This window comes from Pyrus communis, chromosome 2 (assembly GCF_963583255.1).
Source record: "Pyrus communis chromosome 2, drPyrComm1.1, whole genome shotgun sequence".
Lineage (NCBI taxonomy): Eukaryota > Viridiplantae > Streptophyta > Magnoliopsida > Rosales > Rosaceae > Pyrus > Pyrus communis.
The window spans coordinates 28,133,456-28,153,427 of NC_084804.1; the positions used below are offsets into that span (position 1 = coordinate 28,133,456).

Below are 19,972 nucleotides of genomic sequence, written 5' to 3' on the forward strand. Positions count from 1 at the left end.
TCGACACGTGTTGCGTTGTGATTGGCCTCCAGGTTGGAGGAAAAGTCTTATGGGTCCTTGACGGTATGTTGTTGACCGGTGCTTAGTAGTTTCGGGATTGGTCAAGTATGGTACAAACAGTGCTCCCCTAAGTTCCCGAACGAGGGAAGCTCTTCGGTTGGGGACTTGCAAGATCCAAGCCATTGAGTAATCACGAAACTTCCAAGCACCGAAGTGTGGTGTTGCCTTCACTTGCCTTCTCTGTCCTGTAAGTAGATGTGGCATTTTCTCTTGGAAGTACTTTTCCTTCATCCAGAAGTGGTATCTTTAGTTGGCGTTGATGCACAAGGTAATGTATCATTTTCATTTGAAGCTTACTTGTAGTTTCGGATTTGGTCAAGTGTGATACAAACCATATAGTAGGAGTCCCCCAAGTCTCTAAGCGAGGAGATCTACCGAAGAAGGTGACAGACAAGGTAAGCAATCAGGGTTCTAAGCAATCAATCTCAAATCGATAGGTTGATCTTGGGTTCCGGTTGATTGTACTCATTCTCCCTGTCTCTCATTCAGCAATAAGGATAAAGAGAAGAAACAGGGAGAAAATATGATATGAGGTACTCTTGTTTTTTTGGAGAAGACGGATGAATCGGCACGTGCTTTGTTGTACTTGACTTTCCACAGGTGTATTCTTGAACTGGGCTGGAGGGTTTTCTGGTTTCCTCCAAAGGAACGAGCCGACTCCAGAATTTGAGGATCAAAACAAGTCCGTTAAACCTAGAGTATGTTCGATCCTGATGATATGAGATACTTTTGCTGTTTGACAAAGTAGTAGATATGGTATAGCAAAGCTTTGTTCTTCAACGACGGTGCTAGCAAAAGGTTGTTGAAGTTTCTCGATCTCTTCAATTAGAGCAATGATGCCGAGCTTGGATTTGACTTAGACTCTTCCGTCTGGATTGTGCGGTTCCACAAGAAGGGCGTCGTGCTGTAGTGATCTGTTCTAACTCGCCATTGAACCTTCTGCTTTAATCTTTTGTATAGCAGAAATGGTGCGCAACCTTTGCATTTAAATGGTCCTTCAGAGCACTACTTCTCAGTGACTCATCCACGCTTGGCAGCTTCAGTGTAAAGAGCCAATATCGTACCAATTGTTATGAGGTATTTGCCGAAGGAATTCATGACCTTGACAACAATTGAGGATGAGTACTCGAGAGCAATGCTAGGCAAGCGGCCAGGCAAAGGTTCCGGGCAATCAGTTCTAGATCGGAAGTTTGATTTCAGGTTCCGACTGATTGCATTCTTTCTCCTTGTCCTTCAGGTAAGAGCAAGGGCAAAGGAAAAGACAGGGAAAAAGCATGATATGGGATACTCTTGCTTTCAACCCTGATGATATGAGATATTCTTACTCTGATGTGGCTGGTTGGCATGGGTATTATCGAAGGAGAAGAAAACGGAGTATTTCGAGAAGCTAGATTGGGAGTGCCATTTCAGATGTGAGGAAAGGTCGAGCATTTTTTTTTTATTTGGCAGGTCTGCCTAGTTGTGGAGGATGGAGGTCGACATATATAGGAATTGTCCCAACAGCGAATGGTAATGTTGCTCCTTTACCCTTCTCTATCAAAGTAATATAGTGGTTGCTGCAAGGTTCACGTGTTTTAACTTTGTCAGAGCACTTTGAAAAAGTGGTCTGTGGTATCCAGAAAGCTGATGTTGCGTGTGAGGATTGTAGACAAATTTTATCCAATGAAATCCAACTTCTCAAAGTTCAGGGAGCGGTGCCTCTTCAATTTCTGAGCAGGCAATCTTGTTGGGTATATGGTTTTCGAAATTCGGATAGCAGTGCCTCTTCGATTTCTAGGCAAGCAATCTTGTTGGGAGTGTTTTTCAGATGTGAAGAAAGGTTGGGCATTTTTGCAAGTCTGCTTTGCCACGGAGCACAGAGGTTAACACACATAAGGATTTTCCAATAATCAAGCAGTGGTGCTATTCCTTTATCCTTGTGGGTAATAGTAGGTTAACTAGGCCTTCAACATTTACCTGTCTTAACTTTGTCAGAGTTCTTTGGCAAAGTTGCCATTGGTATCCGAGGAACTGATATCGCGTGTGATGATTGCTAATAAATTTTAATTCAGGAAATCCGCTTCTCGAAATTCGGAGCGTGGTGCCTCTTCGATTTTTGAACAAGCAGCCCTGTTGAAGATCTGACTCTTTTTTTTATAGAAGCACCAATTAAGTTCAAGGAGTACGTTCAGAAAGTTATTGCTTGTAGGAATTTTTCCCTTATTTTCATACTTCTGAGACTTACTGTACCTCATTTTTTCTTCATCTTTTCTGAGAATGTCTGGCCCGTCCGACCGTCGTTTGGACTTGAATGTTGTAGGAGAGGTAGCCATGTCTCCTCAGGATAACATATGACGCCAGTCATTCTTATCTCATACTGGTCCCCTTACTATTGGGGACTCTGTGATGAAGAATGATATGACTGCTGCGGTGGTGGCCAAGAATCTTCTCACTCTTAAAGACAACAGACTACTTTCCAAACGATCCGATGAGTTGGTTGTTAAGGATTCTCTGGCTTTCAGTGTTTAGTGTGCAGGTTATGTGTCTAATATGGCCCAACGCCTATTTGCTCGAACTCGCCAAGTTGAATCATTGGCGGCTGAAGTGATAAATCTCAAACAGAAGATCAAAGGGCTTAAGCACGAGAATAGACAGTTGCACATGCTTGCACATAGCTATGCTACAACCATGAAGGGAAAGCTTGACCAGTTACAGGAATCCGAGGGTCAGATTTTAAATGATCATCAGAGGTTTGTGAGTTTGTATGAAAGACATTTATTGCCTTCGTCCTCTGGGGCTGTACCACATACTGAAGCTCCAAATGATCAACCTCTGGTGCCTCTTTTTTCTGGGGTTCTGCCAAATACTGAGGCTCCAAATAATCACCCTCCGGTGCCTCCTCTTTCTGGGGCTTTGCCGAGTGTTGAGACTTCTCCTAAGCAACATTTGTGAAGGCGCCCTCCTGTTTGTTTGTTTTGATTTATGTGTATGCACGTATTTGTAATTTATCGAAGATATCAATAAATAAGCTTTACTTCATTCAACGTGTTGTGTTAAATATACTAAGGTATCTTTCACTAAGTTCTTTGAATTTTTTATTTTGTTGAAGTTTTCATGTTGAAACTTCGTGGGTGGACCCTGTAGGTTGAAGTAGTGCTCCCTTAATTTCTTGAGTGAGGAAAACTTCTCTGTTGGGGACTTGAAAAATCGAAGGCACTAAGTAGTCGTGAAATTTCTGAGTACCAATGTGTAGTGGTATATGGTAGGAGTCCCCCAAGTCTCTAGTCGAGGGAGTTGACGAGGGAGGTGTCTTGCTAGTAGGCAATTTTCCAAACAAAACTTCACCATTTTCCTTTCTAAGTGGTTGCCCAAAACTCCTCCTTCATATATATTTGGTATGAAAGTTGTTAGGCCTAAAGAAGGGGAGGCCTAGGCTCATTTCTTTCTTCTTTTTTTATTTTTTTTTATTTTTTGAATTTTGAATTTTTTATTTTTTATTTTTTTAATGGGTGAAGCTTTTTAGGTGAAGTTTTTGTGTTGAAGCTTTTGTGTTGAAGGTTTTGTATTGAAGCTTGTAGGTGAAGTTTTGGTGTTGAAGCTTTTGTGTTGAAGCTTTGTAGGTGAAGCTCGTGTGTTGAAACTTTGTAGGTGAAGCTGTTGTGTTGAAACTTTGTAGGTGAAGCTGTTGTGTTGAAAGGTGAAGCTGTTGTGTTGAAACTTTGTAGGTGAAGCTCTTATGTTGAAACTTTGTAGGTGAAGCTGTTGTGTTGAAACTTTGTAGGTGAACCTCTTATGTTGAAACTTTGTAGGTGAAGCTATTGTGTTGAAAGGTGAAGCTGTTGTGTTGAAACTTTGTAGGTGAAGCTCTTATGTTGAAACTTTGTAGGTGAAGCTTTTGTGTTGAAACTTTGTAGGTGAAGCTTTTGTGTTGAAGCTTTGTTGGGCACCATAAATTGATTTTGCTTCACACTATCTTGATCAAGAGTGTGAAGCTTTTGAGAATTGTAGTTGCTCTCCATTGATGAAGCTTTGTTTGATGTTGAAGCTTTGTAGGTGAAGCTTTTGTGTTAGTCACCATAAATTGGTTTTGCTTCACACTATCTTGATCAAGAGTGTGTGAAGCTTTTGAGATTTGTTGTTGCATTTCATTTGTTGAAGCTTTTGTTGGCACTATAAGTTGGTTTTGCTTCACACTATCTTGATCAAGAGTATGTGAGGCTTTTGACATTTGTTGTTGCCCTTCACTTGTTGAAGCTTTTGTTGGCACCATAAGTTGGTTTTGCTTCACACTATCTTGATCAAGAGTGTGTGAGGCTTTTGACATTTGTTGTTGCCCTCCATTTGTTGAAGCTCTTGTGGTGAAGCTTTGGTGTTGAAACTTTTGTGTTGAAGCTTTGTAGGTGAAGCTTTTGTGTTGAAGCTTTGTTGGGCACCATAAATTGATTTTGCTTCACACTATCTTGATCAAGAGTGTGAAGCTTTTGAGAATTGTAGTTACCTTCCATTTGCTGAAGTTGTTGAATTTCCTTTTTTTTTTTTTTTTTTTTTTTTTTTTTTTTTGGGAAAATTAGAAATTTGAAAATGTGGGAGAGACAACATATACAAATTTTGTGGAAGAGAGACAACGTATACAAATTTTTCTTCCACACTGTTGAGCAAGAGATTGTGATGCAAGCCACACCTTATAATAGTCGAAGGTTTGGATGAACCATATAAATTGAATTTGCTTCGAACAGTCTTGATCAAGAGTGTGTGAAGCTTTCTACGAGTTGTAGTGTTTGCATTGTTAAAGAGGAGAAATGTCTAAAGCAGATATAAGAGGGCTGAAGAGCTTAATCTTCGTATACTATGCATTGAAGCCGTTGTTGGCTTGCAATAAGACTTTGTTGGTGACTATAACTCTTGTTAGGCATAAGTGCTCCCCTAGTTGAGTTGTAAAGCTTGAGGGTTTTTGATTATTTGTGAATGCTAGGAGTTCACATGTACAAGTTGTACCACTCGTCTTCTGGTTGATGGAATGAATGGTGAGTTGCTTTCATCACTTGGTTAGTGGTACGAATGTGAGTTCATTTATCACCATTCATCACATTTCATCACCTAGTTGGTGGCAGGAAGATGAGTTCCTTCTTCACCTAGTTGGTGGCATGAGTGGCAAGTTGTCAAATGATGTTAAAGTACGGGTTGTACATTTCATCTGGTTGGTGGCATGAAGATGAGTTCCTTCTTCACTTGGTTGGTGGCATGAGTGGCAAGTTGCCAAATGATATTAGAGTACGGGTTATACATTTCATCACCTGGTTGGTGGCATGAAAAAGAGTACGAGTTATACATTTCATCACCTGTTTGGTGGCATGAAAATAAGTTCCTTCTTCACCTTTCATCACTTGGTTGGTGAGAATAAGGGCAAGGTGTCGAGGCACATTGTAGCAAGTGTCGAATGACACAAGGTATGTTGAACCCTTTCGAAGCACAGTTAGCTTACGTATGGATGTGTTGGAATGTATGATGTTTATGTATGAATGTGTTGGAATGTATGATGTTTATGTTGATTAACATAAGTGATGCTTATGAATGTTTTGCTATGCATGAAGGGATCCCTTGTTTGGATATAAGTCATGTTGACATATACTTAGACTTTATTTCATGTTGTAAGCATTCGTGTTGAAGCTTCAAACCTGAGTGTTTCGGTGATAGGGATGTAAGGGAGTTAGGACCAAGTTGTCTAAATCACCTCTTTATTGAATTGATGCCAAATGACCTTCATTACATAGGATGCCGAATGGTCGTAGCTCAACACTTGTACAATGTGAGTCTACTTGTAATAATACTTCAAGTGATCAGCTTTCCATGGATGGCCAAGGGTCTTGTCATCGGAGCTTCTGAGCTCGTAAGAACCAGGGCGACTGATGCCAATAACTTCAAACAATTCATCCCAATTTGGGCTAAGCGTGCCTTCACTCGGGACTCTGTCGCATAGTAGTCTTTTCTTCAATACCCAGTCCCCCATTTTGAAAGAGCGAGGTTTGACTCTTGAGTCACAGTAGTTGGAGATGCGCTGCTTGTAAGCTACATTCCTCAAGTGAACCTGGTTTCTGTGTTCTTCGACTAGATCCAAGTTGAGGGTGAGTTGTTTGTCATTTTCACTTTGCAAGCAGTTCTGGACTCGGAACATTGCTTGCTCAAGCTCAACTGGGACAACAGCCTCTGTACCAAAGGCAAGTGAGAATGGAGTTTCTCTTATTGAAGTCCAATATGAAGTGTGGTATGACCAAAAAACTTGGGGTACAAATTTTGGCCAACAACCTTTAGCCTTGTCCAAGCTGGTTTTCAAAGTGCGCTTGATTATTTTGTTGATGGTCTCAACTTGTCCGTTAAACTGGGGATGAGCTGGGGAGGCAAAACATAAGTTGATGTTGAACTTAGAACAGAACATCCTGAACTTTTTGTTGTCGAACTGTCGCCCATTGTCCGTGACTATCGCATTAGGAATGCCAAATTTGCAAATGATGTTCTTCCATACGAAGTCTTCTATTTTTGCCTCAGTAATGGTTGCCAAGGGTTCTAGTTCAGCCCACTTTATGAAGTAGTCAACTGCAACAATTGCATAGCAAACCTTGCCCTTTCCTGCTGGCATTGGGCCGATCAAATCAAGTTCCCATTGGGCGAAAGGCCAAGGGCTAATCATAGGAGTAAGAGGCTCGGAAGGGGAGTGATGAATAGTTGCGTAGTGTTGACACTTATCACATGAGCGGGATATTTTGATGGCATCTTGGTGGAATGTTGGCCAGTAATATCCTTGGCAAAAAGCCTTGTGTGCTAGGGATCGAGATCCAACATGATCTCCGCAGACTCCTTCATGTATTTCTCGAAGGATAATTTCCACTTCCGCAGGTGTGAGGCACCATAAGTATGGTAGGTTAAAACCTCGCTTGTAGAGTTGGTCATTAATGATCAGGTAGCAGGTAGACTTGTATCGAATCTGTTTAGCTTGGACTTTATCATTTGGGAGAATGCCATGAACAAGGAATTTATAAATTGGGGTGATCCAGCTATCCCCTTGTTGCAAGTTGCACACTTTTGTGACCATGGTGCTTGGTGTTGCCAACAATTCGACTTGAATTTTTCTCCCAATCTTGTTTTCCAATCCTAAGGTGAGGCGAGCCAAAGCGTCTGCATGACTGTTTGCCGCTCGAGGGACTTGGGTGATCTGGTAGTGGAAGTGCTTGAGCAAAAGCTGCGTTTGCGCAAGATGCGCTGTCATGGAGTTATCCTTAGCGTCAAAGTTGTTCGTGACCTGGTTAACCACCAATTGGGAGTCACTGAAGATATTAATTTGTTTAACTCCAAGGTGTTTGGCCAAACGTAAGCCTGCTAAAAGGGCCTCATACTCGACTTCATTGTTTGACGCCTTGAATTTGAAGCGAAGAGCATACTCCATTGCCATTTTGTCGGGGGTAGTCAGGACTAGTCCTGCTCCACAACCCTGTTGGTTGGATGAGCCATCAACATATAGAGTCCATACTGGGAGTGTTGGTTCTACCTTCCGGGTTTCCAGGGATGATGAAGCCGCTGCCTCAGGTGTAAGAGAAATGTCAACGGGATAAGTGAATTCGGCAATGAATTCTGCAACTGCTTGGCCTTTTTCAGCTAGCTTTGGGTGGTAAGAGATGTTAAACTCTCCTAGTGCTATGGCCCATTTGATCATTCGCTCCGAAGTGTCAGGACTCTAAAGTATTTGTCGAAGATGATGATTAGTAAGCACGATGATGGAGTGTGCTTGGAAATAGGGGCGAAGTTTCCGGGCAGACATGACTAATGCTAGAGCTAATTTCTCAATGTTGGAATATCGTGTCTCCGCATCTTGTAGAACCTTGCTAGCGTAGTAGACAGGTCGTTCAATACTACCATCCCTACGAATGAGGATGGAACTAACTGCTGAAGTTGAGACAGATAGATAGACAATTAGGGTGTCGCCAACTTCAGGTTTGGAAAGCAGAGGGGCTTTACTCTTGTATTCCTTGAGGTTCTTAAATGCTTCGGCACATTTATCGGTCCACGTAATGTACTTCTTACTTCCCTTAAGTGCTTTGAAAAAATGAGCGCATTTGTCTGTGGCCTTAGAGATGAATCTAGTCAAGGCTGCCACCTTGTCGGTAAGGCTCTGGATGTCTTTTGAGGTTACTGGTTCTTTCATGTCCATGATTGCTTTGATCTTCTTAGGGTTAGCTTCAATGCCTTGTTGGCTAATCATGAAGCCCAAGAATTTTCCAGAGCCCACACCGAAAGCGCATTTGTTGGGGTTCAACCTCATTTGATACTTCTTCAGGATGGAGAAGGTTTCGGACAAGTTGGCAATGTGTTGATCAGCATGTTTGCTTTTGACTAACATATCATCAACATAAACTTCCATGTTTTCCCCAATCTGTTCAGCGAACATTGAATTGACTAATCTTTGATAAGTAGCCCCTGCATTCTTTAGGCTGAATGGCATGACTTTATAGCAATATAGTCATCTATCAGTAGTGAAGGTCGTGTGTTCTTGGTCCAAAGGGTTCATAAGGATTTGATTGTACCCTGAGTAAGCATCCATGAAGCTCAAGAGTTCACACCCTGCTGTAGAGTCTACAAGTCTATCAATGAGAGGAAAGGGAAAGCTATCATTCGGGCATCTTTTGTTTAAGTCGGTGTAGTCGACACACATTCTACACAAGATCTTTTGAAGCAAGAGACTTTCCTTGGTCGGATTTTTCTTAACAAGGACCACATTTGCTACCCACGTTGGATAATTGACTTCACGGATGAAGCCTATGCTTTTGAGTTTTTCAACTTCTGCCTTTATTGCTTTATATCGTTCAGCATCATAAGATCTTCGTTTTTGTCTCACTGGCTTGGTCTTGGGATCAATACTCAAGCGATGACAGATAATATCGGGAGAGATGCCTGGCAGGTCCTCATATGACCAGGCGAAGACTTCAGTGTTCTCTTGCAAAAAAGAGATCAATGCCAACCGAATGAGTGGTGACAAAGTGGTGCCAATCTTCCCTATGCGATCTGGATAATCTTTTGAGATAGAGACCTTCTCCAACTCTTCAGCAGGTTGTGCTTGCTGGGTGAAAGAATCATCTCGAGGATCGTCGGGTTAATTGTTACCACCGAGAATATTCAAGTTGGCTTTGTCTGAGCTGGTCTTGATAACTTGGTCATGTATTGAAAGTGTTTCTTTGGGTACATGCAAGTGTTGTTGCTTGACTGAAGTGTTGTAACATGATCGTGCACTAAGTTGATCTCCTTTGATGTAACCATTGCCATAGGGGGTTGGAAATTTCATCAACAACATATGCGTGGATACCATGGCCTTGAGGTCATTAATGCCTGTGCACCTAAAGATGACATTGTATGTTGTTGGGCAGTCAACCACCAAGAAGTTAGTGGTGATGGTGGCTATGTACGGGCATGTACCAATGGTGAAGGGTAAATGTACGCCTCCTAAAGGTTGTACGACATCACCAGAGAAGCTTATCAAAAGAGAAACCGAGTGATCGAGCAAGTGTTCAGCTACATTAAGTGTTTTGAAAGCTTTAGCAAACATGATATTGACCGACGCCCCCTTGTTTACCAGGATTCGTCGTACATCAAAGTTGGTTGTGTGAGCCTCCACAATCAGTGGGTCGTTATGAGGATAGATGATACCTCTTTCTTCCTCAGGGTGGAAACATATTGGATCCTAGTTAGGCTTTTGATACTTGCATCCCCTGATGTCTTCCATGTGAAATACTTGGTGGCCAGGCTTCAACGTTCGTTCATTGTTTTTCATGGCCCTGTTGGAAGATTCAGATATGGGTGTGCCACCGCTTATGGAATATATCATATTCACTTGGTGTTGGTTGCGGTTATCCCTTGGAGGGTGAATGAGGAACTGGTCAATTTTTACTTCACGTGCCAAAGCTTCAATATGATCACGGAGGGTGATACATTTCTCGCCTTCATGGCCATTATACTCGTGGTAACCACAAAACATGCATGTGTTCTTCGTGGACTTGAAATCTGGCTCCCTCGGCTTTGGCTTTGGTATCAAGTGAGCTATACTGGGGTAAATGGCTATGCATGTGGCGTTCAAAGGTGTGTATGTCTCATACCTCGGGGTAGGACCATTCTTGACATGTGTTTGACCCACTGCATTGACCACCTGGAGGCGGGTATTATCGTGGTGATACCTTTGGTTATCGCGATAGTGCCCCTTACTCTTTTTATTGAAATGAGACTGGTGAGGATAGAAGTCTTTCCTCTTGCCTTGAGAATGATATGCTTGTTGACTTGGCGAGGTATTAGGTAGGGTAGGGGGAAGCGTCGCTGCTGTTTGAAACATTGAGGTCTTCTCATTCGGTTGGATTTGGCTTCCACTCTTCATTTGCTGATAAGGGATGGCTGTAGGGAGTTTCCATTGATATGTCATTGCCTCAGCGGAGGCATGGTTATAAGCATGTGCCATTACCTCAAAGTAAGTCTTCCAAGTATTAGCATTGATCATGTACTTGAGGAAACAGTCGCGCAGCCCTGCCGTGAAGGCTTTAAGGGCGGTCTTGTCATCTGCCTCAGCGCAGCGAGAATACTCATGGCTGAAGCGGCCGACATACTTTCGTAGTGACTCATCCGGTTTTTGGCAAATAGTGTACAAATCATCTGCGGAATGCAAGTTATCTGTCTAGAATATGTGTTGAGAGACAAATAATTTCCTCAGTTCCTCAAATGAGTCTACTGTATCAGGTGGAAGACGGCAATACCAATTCAAAGCTCCGCCAGAGAGGGTAGAGGGGAAGAGAAGACATCGTTCTTCGTCAGTGTGCATCCGGTATGCCATGGTAGACTCAAAGAGGTTAAGGTGTTTAATCGGGTCCTCCCTTTCAATGTAGAGTTGTAAACCAAGCTTCTGCTTTATCTTTGCTTGGAGGGGGGTGTCGAAGATCCTCCTTGTAAGAGGGCCAATCCTAGGTTGGTTCCAGTCAGGTATTTCGGCCTGACGTTCGACCTTCAACTTGTTTACTTCCTCAATGAGTTGTAAGACAAGGGGGTCCTGAGTGGAGTCAGGTACTGCTGGATCCTTCTTCCGTAAGTCTCCATCTCTTTTTGGAAGTAGGAAAGCTTGGTCAAGGGCATGAGATTTTTCTTTGGACTCATCGTACTGACTTCCAAGGCGAGCCTGTCGAAATGTCCCCGAGTCCCCTGTACCTTCATATTCCTCTAGGACATGTCGCTCATTCCCTAGATTGGCAATTGGCTTGGGGCATGGGAGAGGACCGAACCTTTCAGAAACCATTGGATCATTGACCTTCGAGCTTATGTGGATGGGGTTCTCTCGACGTTGCCTCAGGAAGTCCCGACAGTCGCGATAAATGGCTTTTGATCCTTCTACTCCTTCTGCAAGAATGTGCCTTCCTCCACTTCTCCTGCTTCGGGTCGAAACAGCTGGGTCGAGAGAGGTCTCATGTTGATCAACACCTTGATGAGTAACTTGCTCTCCATTAGGGATATCCATGTTAAAGGCAGATGATCCCCCGTGTTGGGGGGGCACCCAGGTGGTGGTTGACTTCCCCGGGGGCGATGAGTTCGTGTGTTTGATTATGCCTAGCTTTATGGAGTATTCCGAAGAGCTTCTCATACTGCTCCTGGAGGATCTCATTCTTTATCGCTATCTTGTTGTTCTGAGCCTCTAGCTCATCGACTTTAGCCTGAAGAGCAAACCTTTTTCGTTCATTCTTTCGTTGCTTTGCACTAAGTGCGAGAGGGGTGTCGTTCTGTGTGTTGTGGCTCCCTTCACTCCCCATGTTGGAGAGGGGTGCCTGGTCGAAAGAAAGTGTACAAATGGTGGAAACCAGCTTGACAAAGCTGGAGAGAGTAAGAATAAGTGCGATTCCCACAGACGGCGCCAAATGTTGATGCACAAAATCAGCGAGGACTTTGGTACAACAGAAAGTGTCAAGTTTGTGACCTTCGCTAGGTTGCTCTGGTCATTAGTGTGGATAAGTATGTAAATGAATAGAGACAGGGAAGCAAACAACACAAGATGTACGTGGTTCACCTAGATTGGCTACGTCCACGGAGTAGAGGAGTTCTCATTAGTTGTGAAGGGTTTTCACAAATACATAGGTTCAAGCTCTCTTTTAGTGAGTTCTAGTGAATAGTTTAGTACAAATGACATTAGGGATTATAGTGGGAGAATGATCCCCTTTTATAGAAGAGAGTTTCTAGCTTTGTTCTGACATTAACACGTGTCGTGTTGTGATTGGCCTATGATATCGACACGTGTTTTGCTGTGATTGGCCTCTGATACCGACATTTGTCGTGTTGTGATTGGCCTCTTGGTTGGAGGAAAAGTCTTGTGGGTCATTGACGGTATGCTGTTGACTGATGCTTAGTAGTTTCGGGATTGGTCAAGTATGGTACAAACAAGTTCTTATGTTCGATTCTCGTCAAAGACAAATTTAAACCATATTATTATTAGCCCATTCTGAAGTTTAGCTCAGTTGTTCACCTCGGAAAAGAAAAAAAACAAAACAAATGTGTCGTTTGACAAAAAAAAAAAAAAAAATATTCCCCCAAAGAATATGAAAATATGTTGCTCTTCACCCTTTGGTAGTAGTTACTTTCTCTTACCCTCATTTCTTTTCCTAAATTTTTCAGATCTTGAAATTTAAACGAAAAAAGAAAATGGGCGGTGACTTTCTCATGAACATAACTGGACTTTTTTTATGAGAAAATATAATTCGATTACAATTTACGACATGTTTAATAATTATTTGGATTTTTGGATCTTTAATTTCTTTATTATAAAAAGAAAATAAAGCGAAAATGAGAAAGAAAGAAGAGAGACGAGACAAGGGAGGGAATTGAAGAGGGAGAAAAAGTAGGTGAATGTTGGGGTGTTTCTTGAGAGTTTATTTTTGAAACTCCAAATAGTTGTTTTATGATGACATAGCAATTTCCAAAATTTATGTCAAACGTTGTCATAAATTGACATAAACGTTTTGAGTCATCAAACCGCTTGACAATTTGATTATGCTACAATACGTGACAACACGCTATTAACCTACAAGATTAAATTGGTAAATCTAAAAGTTAGGCTTCTTTCACTGAAGATTGTCCACACTAGAAAATACAAAAGTGGATTTCCCAAGACAAGAAATATATTTTAAAAACCAAGAAGAAGCAAATTGAAAAAATGCACGGGACAAAGAGAGTAAGAAAAAACACCATACATGGATGAGAGATGAGTCATTTACAAGTTTACAACATTCTAATGGAAGGTACATGGAGATGGTAGCTACAGATGAAATATATTCAGGCCCAAAGCACATGGGACGGTCTCTCAAGCCGGAGTTTTCGTCAAATGTATATCCTTTTCTTTCTCCCAATATTAAATTTGTCAGTTTTTCCAATGTGGGGTTACAACTTACAACAAGCAGCAACACATTAGAGGATATTCTAGTTTCTCAAACCCAGTATCTTCATCAACGGATATTGAGAGCCACGGGCCTGCGAAAAGATGAAATTCAGGATACACAAGATGGAGATATCTGCCTCCGTAATTGGCTCAAATTATTTTCCTATGCCCTCCAAAAGCCCATATCTGCGATAAACACGAAGCAAAGTCATATTTCATGAACTTCAAACAAGCAATATGGCTCTTTTTTAACGAACGATGCACGTAGATTGATTGAGAATACAAAAAAGAAAACCCACACAACTCCATGAATATCAGATTCAGAGCTATAGGACAATGATAGCTATCTCCCGTTGTAGACCAAAAGCATCACTTCCTAGGTACATCCTGCATACAAATACAAGGGTACTGACATGTGACCAAGATTTAGTCCCACTGGTGCCGGCGTCCAATAAATGCTTGCCAGGTTTTCAAAAAGTGCACTAACCGTCCCATTGACTACTGACACTTGGTGAATTGGTGATATGAACACAAGAAGGGTACTGACTTGCAACAGAAACGCCAAATTTACATCGTCTAATTTTTTATTTATTTTTCCTCTACTTTTATTTGCATTCTGATTGCAGAAAGAAACGCATTAAGAGATAAAAATTAACAATTATCAGTAAAGATGATGATTCCCATGCACGTTCCATGCAGCATGGCCTAAGTGAAATAACGGATACAGGCTAAGGAAAATAACCTTTAAATTTGTATCCCAACTTCCTGTACACAAGGCACTTCCATCAGCTGACAAACCCAAACAGCTAATCTGCGCCTCGTGTGAGTTTTGGAGGGATCCCAGGTTCAAAACCACCTGCCACAAAATGAAAGAGCAATTGGAGCCAATTTCATCCATTTAAAGCGCTGCCATAAAAATCCATACGCACAAGCCAATATGGGCGTTATTTTGACATGATGATTGATCACAGTATAGGCAGGGCACATGGCAATAAACCTTACCGAGAAACCTTGACAATCCAAGATGCATTTTCTTGTTTTAAGAATAACTATCACAAATGATATTGTTAACTGTATTTTCAACCAAGTGAGACTTATATTAAGATTATCTTAAGTGTAGGATGACTAATAGAAACACAATCAAGGGAGAAATAAGATCTAACCTACAAAATTTCAAGTTATCAACTACTAAACGGAACTAGTTGAGTAGGATGACTTCACACTGTGAACAAAAGATTCTGCTGTGTTTAGCATAAAAGAAAAATGCAATCAGACATAGGCAACCTAGCGTAGCTCCAAATTTACATACTTTTGTGACCGGAATTCATACAATGCACAAGTAATTTATGGGAAATAGAAATTAACTTAAATAACTCTGGTCTATCTTAATTACAAAAAAACATATAACTTTATAATTCAAATGTCTGTAAATGTGAAGTACGCCCATGCAAGAAGTTGACAATAAACATGCTGAGTAAAATGCTTATAGACCAAAACTACAATCTAAAGTACAAGGCAATTTATTAAAAAAGTGGGGTCAGCTGATGACGCAAAAGCATTTTGGCATTCAGTGAAGAGGTAGACTGTGGTCAATTAAATTGGCTTTACCTTTGCCAACAAAGTATCCCATACATAGCAATCCCCATTTGTGTATCCAGCAAAGAGAAGCCTTCCTGATATTGAGAATGCAATGGTTTTCACAGGTGGGATATCATTATCACCATGTGGCTGATGGTATACTTGGAGCTGGTGCCCAGTTCTAATGTCAAACAATCTGCAAGTTCCATCATCTGAGCCAGTTCCAAATCTATTTCCATCTGGAAAGAACTTTACCACATTAACATCCCCCTCATGACCATGAAACGTCCGCACTGCTCGACTAGCAACACGAGTATCCCACAATCGGGCAGTTGTATCACAAGAACCAGACACAAACAACCTCGAGTTGCTTTGATTGATGGACACACTGAAAGAATGCAAAACAGTTTACTTAGAATTCCATGACCAATAATATCCTTTCATAAACACTAACATTTGTGTGACATTTAAAGTGCTCATGATGGAAAAGCTAAAGGTAAAGGAGGCTGTACGGATTAGGAAAGATTCTTTTAAACTCAAATACAGAACAGAAATTCTTGTCTCGGGATTAACTAATAAGATGTCACTTTCCAGGACAAAGTTATCAATGTAGATGCATTTCTAACAGCATTGAATAAATTAGAGCAAACAATTCTATTACATCGTAAATTCACAGACATGAAAATGGACAGAAACTTTAACTGCTAAATCAAAGGATTCCAGAGCAGACAAATTAAAAGAATAAATTTCATGAATTATATTTACAATGGTATCAAGTAAGTTTAATCACTACTGTTCAGCTAAATATAAAATCATGTACCAACTTTTAAAGCCTTTTCTTGTCTTTCTTTTTGCTTCATGTAAGTCTAAAAATTAAAATATGAGGTGCTTATTGAACACGGCCACCTAGAAGAACCAGATGCAATAAAACCACCCGATATACCTCACTACATCTGCAGTGTGTCCAGACTGAAATTCACCTCCAAAAACTGAAGTCCTGAGTCCAGTAGTAATATCCCATAAAACACACGTTTGATCTCCAGATCCACTAATCAGGTGAGTGTCCTCATCTGGAACGTATTGACAGGAGGAAACATAACCCTTATGCCCACTAAGTGTTCTTGATACAGGTAGATTCCCATCCTTGTCACACAGGGAATTCAGGTTGAAAATAGAGCAAACGCTATCAAGACCACCACAAGCAACAGATTGACCGGTCGGTGAGAAAGCACAAGTCATGACCCATGCACAAGGTAGTTTTATGGCATGAGTTTTCTGGCTTGTTAGTGCATTCCACACTATCAAACGCCCGTCTTGAGATGCACTGACAATTCGATTCTTTTCAGAGGTCCAATCTAACGAATACACCTGCAGCAGTCTCAGTGAGGATAAATCTTATTGAACCTTATCCTATTCGAACTGGTATCATAAATACAGTAACTAGACATGAATTTTAATTATTTGAAAGGCTGAAGAGTAACACAAATCTTGTTCTATTACTTTTAATTAATCTAGTTCCTCTATAATTTTGCATAGTTTTGTATATCCACTTTATTATTACAAACTTCAAAACCAATATGCTTTTTCTCCACTCATTTGCCATTGCACCTTCAATCAGAATTAATGAAATAACTTAGTTAGCTACTCACCTCCCACAAACTCTATAGCAATTTTATCTGCAGGTAGTTGCTCTATTACACCTGAAAGTTTCTTAACTGGCCAATTTACCATTCTACACCCACAATCTCAAAAGAAAATGAAAGAAGCCATGTCCAGACTCAAACCCACCCGAAAATGACTTCTTTGGGACTATGGGTGTAGGAGGATACAAATGTTCAGTTAAGAAAGAGAACTACTTTTTTGGTGTCAATGGAGCTACCCTTTATATGTGTCGAATTTAGTTCTTCCCAATTACTATAGGTCAATCTCCTAGTATTGATTGGGCTTGTTACTTAAAATGCCACTGCCTATTAATAATACTTTTGACCACTGTCTTGAGTACATTTAACTTACTCCAATTATTCAACTTTCTCCAGATCCCTAATCAACCTGTCCATTTTTGTTTTACTAGTTTGTTCGTAGAGGTCGTTTCACCTCTTTTATACCTAACTTTCTCCATATCCCTACTAGTGCATTCGTGCACCTTTTTTGTTTGGTATGATTTCACTCTCAAAAATTACTCAAACACTCTCCCAACTAGTCAAAGCCCACAATTTCATTTTCACAGATTCAAAGCTATAAAAAGAAATTAGCTTTGTAATCCGAATAGCACGCTTCAAACAACCAATTCCCAACAAGTCCGTAAACCCATATGAATGAGCAATCGAATGAACCGAAAGAAGCTCGCTTTTACAAACAAAACGCACCACAGACCACACACTCACAAAAAAACATATAATTACATGTGGGTAATCATACCTTTCCTGTATGACCTTGCAAGGTTCTACAGCATACGAGATCGGTGGGGCCAAATGTGACCGGAGTCTTCCCCTGTGACCTTGCATACCCAGCCACTGCAACAATTCCACCACCACAACCAATTAGATCTAAAAACCCCAAAATTACAATCCAGTACAAAATTATTCAATAGTAATTTAACAAACCAGCAAACCCACCACCGCCATACCATCTGTGTCGAGCAAGGAAGCGCGTTTCTGCTTCAACCGCTCTCTGAGTGAGTTGACGGTGTCGCTCGCCGCCACGTGGCGCTCTTTGAGCTCCGCGACTGACATTGCTCGGAATTCGAGCTCAGGATTCGGTCATGGAGCGGAAGTCGAAAAAGGCCTCCGATTCAAAGCGAAATTAGGGTTTCCATTTCTGCTACTGAGATTTCAATTGGAAGCTCGAACTCACGAGGAAGTACGGTGAAAGGTGAAAAGGAGAAGAGGGTGGTTGGTTTGTGGTCTCGTCTCTGAACGAGTCTCTGAGATTTTGTCAGAGAGAGAGAGAGCTGTGACCTGTGACCTGTGAAGACGTTGTGGGACATTCCATTGGAGTCTTGAGGGCACAAGTGTAATTTACACTGGCGGCTAGGGGTCCCACGCCGGTTCACTTGGCAATTTTTAATTGGAATGTGCTGGATATGACATGCGAGAGTTTTTATGTTATAAACTCACAATTTAAGGTCAATTTTCGTACAAATAAATAATATAAAACTGACAAAGAGCCCGTGAAGTCACACTTTTAAGATTTGCTACAAATGTGCTGCTTTGCATATAATAATTTTATTTTCATTGTTGCGTTATGTTCGAGTAATTAAGTTATGGACTCCTAACTCCATATAGTACAACAACTTTGCATGGAAAAATTTTATTTTTATTATGATATTCCGTTCTTATAATATAAAGTTATGTATTAAGTTTTCTCACATAATATGACATTAGTATGCCAAAATGTCAAAGTAGCAATAAGCACTATTGTTTACTATTTTTTATTTGATGAATTCTCAAGGAATTGAACAAATTGAACAAGGAGCAAGCGGCTATGGGGACAACTATCTTCAACAAAGCCAACGCTACCACATCGTTGTATAACACTAAAAAAAACCCAAAGTTCGATGCCTCAATATTAACATGCTGACTGTGGCTGCCAAGGGATGTACTAACATTTTGGATACTGCTTGAAAAACATTTACACAAATAATTGATCAGCAAAGCCCACAAAGATAATCATTCTCGCCCTAAAGACGTGTTAAAAACGTGCATTTAACCTATGTGTTATGGCTCCTCACTCGCGCATGAGAAGGACAGAGTGTCAAACTCACGTGGAAAGCTCAGGGAAGAGGTAGAAGAAGATAACAACTACATCCACTACGGGAGAGGGAGCAAGGGAGAAGGTAGTGGTACTTGCTTCTCAAGCATTAAAGTTCTATAAAAAGGGAGAGGAGTCAAAGAACAAGGTATGCAAACAAAATCCTTTGACTAGAGAATACCAATTCATCTGACTGACTTGAGCGTCGGAGTACTATTTGCAGGTACAACAACCCATTCCCCTCTCTTTTAAACAAAGCTTTGGAAATGATGTTTAGGGACGCTTCTCGATGAGGGATTTGATAACAATTGAAATCTAGGGTTTGACCTTGAAGAAATATGATCACAGTTTAGAGTGAGAAAGAAAGCTCGAAGAAAGACTTACAATGTTTCTGTATTTTCTCATTTACCGCCTTATTACAACTTAGACTATTTATAGTTTTACAACCTTAGCTTATGAAGTAAGCTATTACAAAACCAATACTCATATGACAGATGGACTAATACAATAATGACACCTACACATTTATGCTATTACCCCCCCCCTCAATCTTAACCAGGGACACCAAGGTTAAGATTGTAACAATGACGCACAAAAACAGGAATGTGAAGTTCTTTGGTAAAGACATCAGCCACCTGATTAGTAGTAGGAACATACTGCACCAAAAGATCACTTTTTTGAACTTTTTTCCGCTCAAAATGATAATCAGTATCAAGATGTTTGATACGAGAATGGAAGACAGGATTGGTGCTAAGAGCAAGAGTAGACAAATTATCCCACTGCAGCAAATGAGGGTCAGAAAGAAACATATGTAAATCCTTTAAAATAGATCGCAACCAACACACATCCGCAGCACTGAGCAATTGCTTTATGTTTAGCTTCAGTAGAGCTGCGAGACACAGATGCTTGCCGCTTAGACTGCCATGAGACTGGATTAATGCCCAAAAATACAACATACTCAAAGATAGACCGCCATGTATTAATATCGGCTACCCAATTAGAATCAGAATAAGCGGAGAGTGTAGCAGATGAGGCAGCTTTGTAAGTAAGCCCATAGGTTAAGGTGCCTTTAATATAACGAAGAATTCGTTTGACCAAGAAGAAATGAGCATCAGTAGGTTGATGCATAAATTGACAAACAACACCAACGGAATGAGCAATATCGGG

General features: G+C 40.9%; 1 protein-coding gene across 1 annotated transcript; it reads right to left on the reverse strand.

The window, feature by feature from the left end:
- Nucleotides 1–13,270: 13,270 nt before the first annotated feature.
- LOC137725912 (guanine nucleotide-binding protein subunit beta-1) lies at nucleotides 13,271–18,028 on the reverse strand. The gene is made up of 6 exons (XM_068464752.1): nucleotides 17,682–18,028; nucleotides 17,474–17,568; nucleotides 15,999–16,423; nucleotides 15,086–15,443; nucleotides 14,220–14,333; nucleotides 13,271–13,663 (listed from the first exon to the last, which is right to left on the reverse strand). Exons 1-6 carry the CDS (start codon nucleotides 17,785–17,787, stop codon nucleotides 13,628–13,630), a joined length of 1,134 nt encoding a protein of 377 aa, XP_068320853.1. The 5' UTR covers nucleotides 17,788–18,028; the 3' UTR covers nucleotides 13,271–13,627.
- Nucleotides 18,029–19,972: the final 1,944 nt, after the last annotated feature.